The following is a 12,722-nucleotide window of genomic DNA, read 5'->3' on the forward strand; positions in this document are numbered from 1 at the left end:
CCTCCGAAATGGCGTATCGGTTAAAACATCTTTGATCGGAATAAATGTGGAGACACTTATTCGCAGCTGTCGCATTCTAGAAACAGTGAAGCTTTCCTCTCTTCCGATAACATTACGCACATGTATAGATTAAAATAATGCTGGCACAACTTTCTCGGTTTGTGACACAGAGGCTGTATTCATCCTGGAAACTTTCCACCAAATCAATGTCGAGTTTCCGTCAGCGTCGTCACTCCTAACGACGTTTGATTCAACGTCAAATGCATCATCCTTCTTCAGGAGGTTGTGTAAAATAAATTTAATCTTTTTTCTTCCCTGTTAATAAAATTACGTGATATCTTATTAAAGAATGTCTCTTCCCTCAGAAACTACGCAATCGGGAAACATCTGAAATAGCTCTGTCATGGGTTTTGTCAAGTTACCATGTTATTTACAATTTTTTGTATAGTTAGCATCTCTTAGATCCCAAGAAATTTGGCATATACTGCCTTAGATGTGTTTTTTATGCTTCGTTTTCAGCTTTATTCATTATCTTTTGTAAAACTGAAAGTTGCATCATTTCTCATATATATTGGCTAATAAAACCTCTCTATGAGATATTTATTTAAAATTTCCTAATGAATTATATCTTATTATGGGCAGAAGAATTATATTAACAGCAACTGCTAATAAAAGACATTTTTAGATATATATATGCATTTTATTAAATGGCCTTTGCCGTTCGTTCTTTTTTTTTACCTTTTTACTTTTAGTAGTACTAATGTTTTTTCGTTTTATTTTGCATTTAGTGCAGTTTTATTTAAATGACGGGAAGGGAAAATAAAGTAAAATAAAATAAATATTTAGTTTTCATAATATTCTAGATCAGTGACCTCAGACTGGAGATCTCGAAGTAATTTTTCGTGGCTTGAGAATTCATTTTCAGTAACATGATTAGCATTATTTTGACAAGAATTTCACGAGAGAGTTATTAATTTAACGATTTGAATTCCAGTTTTGCATTATTCATTATCTGAAACATAAAAGGGACTAACTGCTTAGGATATTTACAAGTGAAGCTAATTAATTCGCACTGTAATATAAATCTTATTTAAAAATATGAAATAAAATTTTATTTATTAGCCCAAAAGGGTAAATTTGCCCAAAATGGCTATTAATTTCGTTTTGCAAGAGTGGTGCAGAAACGTGATGCGAGGAGCCCTCATAATGAACAGTTCAATGGAAACAAGAATCTACTCAAACATTCTAGATTATCTATCTACATCGCCATATACCTGCCTATATGAAAAGGTCTGTTAAGCAGGATCATATCACATTGTACCAATCTAGTAGATTTAGTCCGTTATCCATCGTATAAGTTCATTAACGTGTCAAATTCTGACACGTATGTTCACCTATGTTGTTAAATCTTAAGGATACAACGCACTGATTAAATTTTACTTTTAATTTTTCAACTTGGTGCAGTTTATACTTCTGTAGCAGAGAACCTTGGCTTTACATGCATCACTACAAAGAACACCAAATCTTCAAATACAACAGAATGCAATATAAAATAACAAAGCTTTCAGATTTTTATTTATTTATTGGTCTATATGTTTATTATTATTATTATTTTGCACTTATCAAAAGCTCACGTTCAGTTAAGAATTTTTGCAATGAGAATAATCACTTTGTTTGGGGGTGCATTTATATGATTTTTTTTTTAGTCCAAAAGGGCAATTTGCCCAGAAGGACTATTAATTTTGTTTTGACATTTTGCGTTGATTCACTTTTCAAGTTGTTGCCACCAACTATTAGAGCCCTATATTATATTTAAAGAAATTAAATAATGAAGAATATGCATGAATGTATGTATGTTTCTCGCACTGTGGTAAAACAAGGGTACCTAGGGCCATCAAATTTTGAATAACATAATCATCCTCCACCGAATATGGGCATCTGGAAGCCCAGATTTGGAATATGTATCGCCAGAGCGTTAGACTGTGTATCGGAATTTCTGAAGAAATTCTCATTTTAAAATTATTTTTTGATATTGCTATTGAATTGAATTTTATGGTTTAAGTGCGAAGAACATGACATTTAATAAATAAAAATAACACACAAAACGTTAAAAAAAACGCCCGTTTGAGCTTTTTTTTTTTTTTTTTTTTTTTGTGTGTGTGTAATATTTTTAAGTTTGTCTCCGGAGCAGAAAATTAAGAAATCTCTGGAAAAAAAAAAGAATAACACTGGCCGATTATATACAATTCGTCATAGTTTCTAGAAATTTTTCTCCAACCTTGCAAACTTTCTCAAAATCGAAATGCTAATCAGTGTCGTAACTGTGTATAGTAGTACGAAATAAAAAAGTTTATAATTATTTACATACAAATATATGTATTTTTTCCTGATGAGTTCAAAAAAAAGTGTAATAAATAAAAGAAATATTTTGTCCCAAGTTTTATCTCAAATTAAAAGATTCGTAATTTGTTTATTTTTAGTTTAAGTAATTATTTAATGGTTTATTGAACAGATTAGAATACTTTGAGGTAAATGTATTTAACTGGCAGTACCTTTGACAAAGTGTAACTGTCAGAAATATCTTGCAGATACCAACCTTTAGATTTCATACAGAAGATAAATATAAAGTGCTTTTGTTTGTGTTAGTATTATTGCTGTTATATATGGTCTGATAAATATTATGTAAATAAATTTAAAATTTAGTTTTTTTTAGAAAATGTTTGTTAATATTTCCTCATTTTGGTTAAAAGAAATTCGACCTAAAAGCTTCCTTTAGATCGTGCATTCGACCCAAATGTAATTTAGGTTTGAGGCCACTGTTCTAGATCAAATGTAACTAAAAATATGATCCTTGGACTGGCTGTTAAAAATTATGCGTTTTAAATCAAATTTGGCAAAAAGTTAGGTAAATTGAATTCATTCATTCTTATATTTGTCCCTTGTATGCTGGCATTTCTATTGCTTATTAAAACTATGTGCATTAATGCTTTGCTTTTAAAAAAGCTCCACGTAGTTTTTTATCGCAGTCATAGGAATAAAGAACATTACGGTAACTAAAAAATATTATTTTACTGTTTAGTGAATTTAACTGAAAACCCAGCAGCTCAAGATGCATTTTTTTACAATTTTATTTTCTAACATTTTGTTCATTAAAAAGGGAAAAAATAACGCAAAAATGAAATTCACTGCCTATGAAAACAAAACCATTTTTAATCAGTATAGTAAATATCTGTTATCGGTAGAAATTTCTCGATTATTCTTGACAGCCGCAATTTTTTTTTTCATTAGCTTTGAACAGTTTTAAAATAAAACAATCAAGCATTGGTAAATAGCGTATACAAATTTCATTTTGAAAGCTATTTTCTTGTTCTTCTGAACGGTTCAAAAATCGGAACCCTGTGATGATTAGTTCCGAACATCAAGCAGTAGCATGTGTTAAAAAACCCTAAAAATTTTTTACATATAATAAGAGGATCACAGGAGAAAAAATCGCCGACGAAAACATTACGAAGAAAAAAAAAACTCAAAGTGAAAATGTCGTCGTACAAAACAATTAGTGATGAAAACCTCCGGGCAGATAGAATGTGAGAGCTCTTGTACCCCTATTATCATAAATATTCGTTCTTTGCTCTGGATTCGAACTCAGATTCAAAAGCAAGTCATGAGATCAATCAACCTGCACTTCCATACCATTTGAAACAATTCTGTGTTGCTAAATAGGAGAAAACTGATTATTGTTGGTTGAAGTACTTATCACTAGCAGGAGGCTGTTCTCTAGTTGTAATTGGCTAATCCATATACATTACATTTCAATTCAAATACAATGCATCTGGTATTATTAAAATTTAAAGTTTTTAGTATTTAGTTGCTTAACAAATTCTTTATTTTTATTTGAAGGCGATAGCTTTCCTTGATATCTATAAAGGCCGTCTAGTACTGGCTGTTTCACTAAATAAGAGAACACTTAAAAAAATTACAAACTAGAAGCCTCGGTTTCATTTCCCTGCAAGCATGTATTGATTTTCAAAATTCCCTGCCAAAAAATACTATATAGTTTTGATATTCACTTTCCAGATATACTTTAATCAATTTTAAAAGAACTTTCTCAGAAATAGATTAAAAAAATGATGAGACGTAAAATCTCCACTTGAAGTGACTCAAATATTTTAAGAGATGTTCGTGAGAAACTTACCTTATGACAAACATCTCAATCTTATTGCCGCATCTAGCAAGTGTCTCATGTGCTTGGCTAAGGGTCATATCCTGGACGTTCACTCTCCCCACTTGAATCACTTCGTCCCCTTCCCTAAGGCCGGCTCTTTCTGCAATGCTGTCTTCTGCCACCTACAAGAAGAAATACTTGCGATTAGTATGCACCAGAAAAGTGATTATCCAGATATTCGGCTACTGTTTTTTTTTTTTTTTTTTTTTTTTTTTTTTTTCCTACCAGTTCCTTATCTGGCTTGTTCTCATAAAAAAAGGAAAGATAAATGTCAAAAATACTGCTTCTAAACACACTTAAAAAAAATCAGTTTACAATATGAAAACTTCAAATCAAAATTTGAAAGAGAAGTACACTATTAGAAATTTCACATTCTTCAAATTAAATCGTGATGTGGAATAAAACAAAAATTCCATTCCAAAAAAATTTCAGTTTTTAACTTCAGACGAGTAACAAATAACGTACCAAAATACTTATTACAGTTTAGACAAAATTTTAAAAAATGTAATATTGTAGAGTCATTGGATCTTTTTATTTAAGGAAGAGACATGAAAATCGTGCAGGGAGTGATTAGCGTGGGTTAAATGCTTCTTCGTCATAGTTTACTTGCCTTTGAGTTGCAGTATAGTTTTCAGAATGGTCTCATGCAGAGCTCGAATACGCTATAGAAGAAAATCTACAAGCACAATAGCTACACCAGTTGAAGTATATATGTAATCAAGCCCCATTTTATGCCCTGAAATCTTTTAATATGATCTGTAATAACTTTTATTCTCATTTTTTTGAAATTTTGTTTATGCGTTATCCATTCTATATTAAACCAATATTTTTTAGTTGTTTAACACATTTAATTCAGTTTCCATTGAATTTGAAAATAAACTTGTCATTTTTTACCAGGTCTACTGATAATAAGAACCGAATATTTATTTTCTGAGATTGTTAATTTGTATTTAGGATAGAGCGAATCGAATCAGTTAATAATCATATTGCAATGATTTTCCAGTTGTTCTCTAGCGTTACCTTTAACAATAAATATAGTACCATCCGCGTAAGCTATCGCAGTCACATAATTTCACCATTTAGCTAACAAAACTGTTAAACGTGATATGCCATAATGCAGAACTAGTACAGAGCAGCCTTTTATCTGTTTCCTTATTATTCCTGTCCCGATTTAAATAGACACTTTTCCCTGCCTCTAAATGGCAACGCGAAAATCAGTAGAAGCACATTTTCATTAAGCGCTAAGTGGAAATAGTTTGAACTTTGGAACTTGTTTTCGATTTGTTTGATGCAGTTTGAATGCTGTGGATGAGATGTTAAATAGATTCTAGTTTAGATTAATTTGTTTTGCACCTCTAATAAATTCCTTTTTAAACTAAAATGAATATTAATTTAGATAGAAATACTGCTGAACCAGAGATGTAGAAATTTTAATGCGGAGATTTATTGCAGAACTTCGTTAGATACACCGCGCCATTATTGCTTATTGTCCAACTTCCTTATTGTGAATGGTAAATAATTCGCGGTCTTCCAGATAGTTCATAATAACCTCAAATGAATTTAAGGAGCAGTGTGTTTCTTTAAGCCCTTTTATCATGGTTAGTAACAAAGCATATCAAAAGCACTTTTAGTATCTAGGCTTAAGATAGCTGGGTGGATGCCAGCTTTTCTGTTCTCATCAATTACTTATTTCATCTTGACAAGTGTGTGTAGAATGGTTAATCCGGTAAGAAATCCATATTTACGATCATTTATAATCTCGTTCGTTTATATTAACATGAAATTTGATTCTAGAAACAATACGTTTTTCATATACTTTATCTATCATTCAAATCGAAGCTGAAATGAAAGTGTTCAAATATTTTACCCAGTTTGTCATTGGTAAATATTAATTTAAAAAATAAATTTAATTCTAAAGGTCTCTCACTTTGTCTTATGCCAACACGCTGAAAGACAGCTATGCTTGAGACTGTGTGGAGTGAAGATGAGTATATGACATATAAATTGCAACGTAATGCAATGTAATAATCTAAAAATTCTGGAAATACTTCGCTAAAAGTCTCTAATCCCAATTAAGTTAACATTCTATTTTCGAATGTACTGTGTAAATAAAATCTTAGTGTTACTGAAAAGAAAAATGGTAATTACTCTTCCTCAAGTCTAGTAATGAGTACATGGAAAAGAAAAAAAATTAAGAGTCACTGTAAGGAGTGACAGTTTAATAATATTCATTTGTTTTCCCTATGACTCAGACAGTTTCATGCCATGTTGATGGAGCCCTCTTTTAGCAGTACTTTCAGTTTTAGAGCACCTGTCACTGATGACAGTAATACGTTTCTCCACAGAATTGGGTGACAAACGCGTGAAAAACACTTTCGCTCAACTTTATGGACGTTCACTCTGTGAAATTTTATTTGTAAAAGCAAAACCAGCACGTTTTACCTTTAGCAAAGGAAATCCGAAAGGTTTCCGCTTCTATAAAGAAAAATAGAGAAAGGAAGTATGTTTCAGCGTTTAAGTTATGCAATGACTGTGAAAGATTCATAATTGTGACGTAGCATAAGAGTTTGCATTAATTTTACAAGAAGTAATGATGATTTGCAAAACTATATACAATAAATGTAAGTATTTTAGCATCCAAGCACAGTATTAGATTCTTCCCCATGAGTTTTAAGGCACAGCAAACTTCAACATTTTACACTGGCCGAGGCAAGTAGAAAAGCTATAAACACTATAACCGGATTAATGTAAAATCACGATAAACAACATTTAGTCTTCGTTCTGCCTCTTATATACAATTCGCTTTCGGTAGTAGGAGAACTACTACAGAACTGATTACCAACTTATCGTCATGGGTACTATTACTTATTCGAACATAACTTTCATTCTAATCAAGGAAGATGCAGTTACATTGCATGTATGTTATTTCTGCTGTCTATTTATTTATACCATCATAATTTCTTTTACTGCCATTCCAGGTTCTTAAGAGATGTTTGGAGTGGGAAGATAGAATTTGTTTTTCAGCAATGAGGAATGCTCAAAGACTTTCCTTGTTTAAATTAATGATAATTGCTCTCTGCTTTACATAGTTTCGGCTTACGAAAATTTCACAGGAGCGTTTTACTTCCGAAGAGTGGAGAAAAACCTATGGGCGAAACAAATTAAAAGAGCAGATTTTATTTCTCTGATGAAAGCTATTTGCTTCTTGCTGTTACCGAATTTTAATGTGATAGGACATTTCGAAGATTTATAAAACCATAAATCTTAATATTCTGTTCTAAATTCATTCAGCGTTCTATTTCAGATCCGTATTATTCTGTTATAAAAGAGTATTCTGTGAAGTTCCAGAGAAAAGAGGTGAAGAAAACACTCATCTTTCTTCATTTAAAAGAAAAAATATCTGATGTGTACACCACATGACTTCCTTGTACGGAATATTAAATTATACGCATTTTTTCTTGCATTTCATTTTAAACTTACTGGATTGAATTAAATCTACTTTGTCGATAGCGAATAAAGCACAATAGAATAAATGCACTCATTAAAATTCACTATATTTTTTTACCATAGCGACACTCTGGCGCTAGGCTCACTTAACAGCGTTATATTTCGTTCATATTATAACTCAGAATGCACAAAATTTATATCATTTGAAGAATTATCAAATAGTTACCACATGATCTATTCAAATACTATAATATATCTAGAACGATGTATAAAAGAAATTAAGCAAACAAAACAAAAAGAAACAGTTTTTCACAGACGATTCAATATTTCTCATTCAATTAATTCGGATCTCACTTCGCGACAAGGCAAGTCCTCTTTTGAGTTTTTACTACATAAAAACTCAAAATATATATATTAAAAATTACGAAGTAAATCTTAAAAACTTATTTTCCTCGAACAAATTCCAGAAAGGATTAAGCATGATTTAATTCGCAGTAATAAATGAAGGCGTTATCTTTGTAGTTGCGAAGCTTGGTCTCTCTAGATTGGCAACAAATCTACTGTTCTGCTGTTTCAAATGTAAATAAATATGTCCGCCATGTTATTCAAAAATTAGGCTTAACCGCACTTAAACAGCTTTTGAATTGCTGATAATTCTACAAATATTGCTTGCAGATTTACTAAAGGCATAAAAACCTTAACCGGAAGATAAGAACAGCATAATTCAATCATTTTTAAAGCAAAAAATGCATAATTTACAAACATATAAGAGTAAAGAAACTGAGCTCACTGAGCCGGGTAACTGAGTAGATATATATATATATATATAAATATATTTATATACGTTTGGTGGGGCCGATTGCAACCAAAATACGAGGTGCACATCTACATGTTATAGCAGCCCTATATACAAAATTTGAACGTTCTGAGGCTACTCGTTTTTGAGTTATGCGAGATACATACGTACGCACGTACGTACAGACACCACGAAAAATTCTCTTCAGAATTCATTTTAAAGTAGTTTTTTTAATTTTCTTGGAGAAAAAGAGTCTTTTATTCTGTCCTTTCGTACAGATGTCACGCAAAAACATCGTTAAATTGCATTTCATGCAAAAACATCGTTAAATTGCATTCATAATAAAAATGAAGGCGTCATCTTTGTTGTTGCGAAGCTAAGTTTCTCTAGATTGGCAACAAATCCACTAGTCTGCTGTTTCAAATGTAAACAATGGCCGCCATAAAAAAGGGCACTTAAACAACTTTAAAATTGTTGATAGTTCTAAAAATATTGCATACAGATTTACTAAAGGCATAAAAACCTTAACCGGAAGATAAAAAACAACATAATTCAATCATTTTTAAAGCAAAAAATGTACAATTTACAAACATATACAAGTAAAGAGACTGAGATCACTGAGCCGGGTTACAAAGCGGTGAGTTGTTCTTTTCTCAATTTTTTATTTTATATTGATTATTAACTACAGGTTTTCTTACAGTTTTATAAAATCTATTTTTTAAAAATAAAATTGTTAATCTTTAAGCTTGCAGGCCCAGCCCGAATGTATTTGTATTTTTAGGACTAATAGCTCATCGCTATTTATTTCGTTTTGATTTTAGTTTTAGACTAGATTTAGAAAGTTTGATTTTGATTAACATATTTTAACACCTTAATGTGTCATTCTGAGCGGACGCGTCGGGAAATTGGAACAGAGAATTGAGACTATTAAAATTTCCAAGACACTTTGTCAAAAAAAATTTTTAGCGAAAAAGTTTCAATTGTCTGTTTCGGCGAAACGCGTAATGGGGTTAGCTTGATTCGACGTTCAAATAAATGAAATTTCCCTTGAAAAGCCTGTTTGGATGTCGAATTGGGCTAATTTACCATTTTCCGCTTACTTTTTAACTTTTTCTGTTTTTTAATTTTATTGTATTTATGTTTTACATGTCTAATGATTTGCTTTTCATGTGTATTAATTTTTGAAAACGTCTTAAACCTTTTGGAGCAGCAGCTCTTGGTAACTTTTAGGCGAGCTTTCTACAATTTTTATATAAATATATTTATATACGTATGGTGCGGCCGATTGCAACCAAAATACGAGGTGCGCATCTACATGTTATAGCAGTCCTATATACAAAATTTCAACGTTCTGATGCTACTCGTTTTTGAGTTATACGAGATACATACGTATGCACAGACGCCACTAAAAATTCTCTTCAGAATTCATTTTAAATTAGTTTTACAATTTTTGGGGGGAAAGAGCCCTTTATCTTGTCCTTACGTACGGACGTCACGCAAAAACATCGTTAAATTGCATTCGATAGCGGTCAAAATGGATATTTTCGTTGAAATATGCCTGAAACATTTCGCGATTACAATACTTCCTTTTTACTTCGTACAAGAAAGTAAAAAGACTCTATGTCATTTTAGGAAAAGTAAATCAATTAAATATGCAGAATTAAAATAAAGACGGAAGCAAGAACAGGCTCTGCATTAGGAGCATTAACACATGAAATTAAATTCAGCGCATGATTTGTTTCGTTACTTTTACCTTACAAATCACTAGCGATTATTTTCCTAGATAGAGCACTGAATGTGTAAAGCTGTACGTGGTTTTTTTTCATAATTTAGCGCAACCACGTGCCATTGCCTCCTAAGTTTTAAACATTTAACCTTGATGTCATTTATAACAACGTTTTTTTACTGGAGGAATTTCGCATTATGTCGGTGCTTTCTCTTTTCATACATATCTTTATACTACTAGGATAAATAATAAATAAATCAACTATTAGAATTAAATCAATCAAACTTAAAACAGAATGGTATCGGGAATTTCAAAGGTAAGGTCACCAAAGGTTTATGAGTTGATGATAACTTGCATTCCGCAATGGCACAACTGTAGAACTTTGCAGTAACTTTAGATAGATTATTAAAATTAAAAGAAAGTGAGTTATTATAAAGCTAAAACGTTGCCAGTGCCCATTAATGGTATTACTCCTCACTGACCTGCGCGCTGATAACCATCAGTGATGTATATATTGCCGGGTTGCCAAAGCACAGTCCCTATTCCTTCAGGAGCAAAACCATATTTTTGCTTCTAAAGAAGAGGGCTCTATGTCTGTTCGCTCACAGAATCAATAAAGATTTATTCAAAAACAGCGCTAAAATGAAGTTGCACTTTTCCTCATTTTAAATTTTGCTTTGGCATGTCTGTCTTATATTTGATTCAAGATGCTATTGCTTAATAAACCGGAACGACTTTAAAATATCGAACGTCCATTTTACTAATTTATATCTAATTTTTTTCATACTATACTTCGTTGACATAAATTAAAACACATTTAGTTTATAATATATCCAACTGATAATTTTATGATCATTTAAGTGTTATTATAATTAATAAAAGATATATATAAAGCGCTATATAATATGAACCCTATTAGAGAATCGGTTTGCTTTTATTCTAAAAATATCTTTAAATTTACGATCCAGCTCCAATATGGTGACATCAGTCTATAGATCACTTGTGACCAACGGTCAAAGTATCCATCATTTTAATTTTATTTTAATAATGTATCTGATATTACTACGCCACCGTACATTGCTGATGCATTGTACAACTTCAAACTGTAGGTCATTGGTTAATAAATTTATCTCGAGGAAAAAAAGCAAATTCCGTTTATAGGAAACTTGATAAATATACATTTAGACTAACGTGGGAACTTCATATATCTTCCATATATCTGAAAAGTGAAAAAAAGTGTATAACGTAATTCTATAAAAATATTTAATGTTTTAGTTAGCTATATTCTGAATTGTATGCACTTTTATTTAAATCAACCAGATTAAAAAGTAAAAAAATAATAATCTTAAGAAGTGTACCGACTGCTATCAAACAGGTTAGTTTGTTGATTAATAGCAGACAGATTAAACTTGAAAGAAACATATCTTACATTTTATCGAATGACAACAGACCCGAATGAAAAGTAAAACTAAGCTAACTTATAGTTTAATTTACACTTAAAGCGGATAAACGTGAAATCGTGTTTCAAGACTAATAGCACTTTGTACCTAAATAATGTTATATCATACATTTGGGGGGGGGATAAATTTAGAAATTATTCAGCATCATTGTTTTAGACCTAGATTTTTATTTTATTCAGCGAAGCTTTTCTACAGTTAAGACAAATACAATGACACCTCGGCATACGTCAAAACTCCATTCCAGATCCTTGGACTTATACCAAACTGAAAGTATACGGACAAAAATTTTTGCATAAGAAATTGAGAGAAAACTCTAAACCCGTTTAAAAAAATTATATTGTTTTTATTGTAGTTATTATCATTATTTTGTTCAAAAGGTACGGTTTGAGCAAAAGTTATTAAGTTAAATCTGTTCTTTCATATCTTTTTAAAATTTTAAATCTTATAAAAGATACATTTTGGGGATGTTAGAATTTTTAAGACCCATAAAAGAACATAAGATTACATGATCCAATAAAATTAAGAAAATCGGTTCTTAAAATAAAATGCTGAGATAACTTCATATGAACGAAATGAAGGTAAATGAAGAAAATTTCATAAAAAACTCGCTAGATTTCATTATAACGCAGTAATATCTAAGTTTCCCAGCAATGAAACGAAATATCTTAGCAATCTCTGAAGGAAGAAATGATGATTCCCCTTCTGCAGTTTTCAAACTGTTGCCACCAAATGTTAGAGTCCGGCATTATATTTGAAGAAATTAATTAACGAAAAATCTGCTTAAATGTATGTATATTTCTCGCATTATGATAAATCAATGGTACATAGAGCCATCGAATTTTGAATGACGTAACCCTACTGCGAATATGGACAAGCCCAAATTTGAAATTTGGAATTTGTTTTTATGATCGATTTCATATTTTGTAAAACTTTAACGAATTTTTCATTAACAAACTCAAGGATTTCAAAGAGAGCTATGGTTGTACAGAAAAAAAAATTTTATCTCCAGAGCGTGAGGCTGTGTATCGGAAATTCTAAAGATAAGCTCAATTTAAAATTATTTTTCGATAT

General features: G+C 31.1%; 1 protein-coding gene across 2 annotated transcripts in view; it reads right to left on the reverse strand.

Moving 5' to 3' along the window:
• Positions 1 to 12,722, reverse strand: part of LOC118181592 (uncharacterized) — a 124,879-nt gene that overhangs the window by 69,034 nt on the left and 43,123 nt on the right. For both annotated transcript variants that reach the window (XM_085824825.1, XM_085824820.1), the window contains exon 2: positions 4,193 to 4,344. In XM_085824825.1, the coding sequence (XP_085680951.1) occupies positions 4,193 to 4,344 (152 nt within the window). The remainder of the gene's footprint in view (positions 1 to 4,192; positions 4,345 to 12,722) is intronic.

Source organism: Stegodyphus dumicola, chromosome 1, assembly GCF_044657685.1.
Source record: "Stegodyphus dumicola isolate Sdum_Otavi_A_Nest chromosome 1, ASM4465768v1".
In the NCBI taxonomy this organism is placed as follows: domain Eukaryota; kingdom Metazoa; phylum Arthropoda; class Arachnida; order Araneae; family Eresidae; genus Stegodyphus; species Stegodyphus dumicola.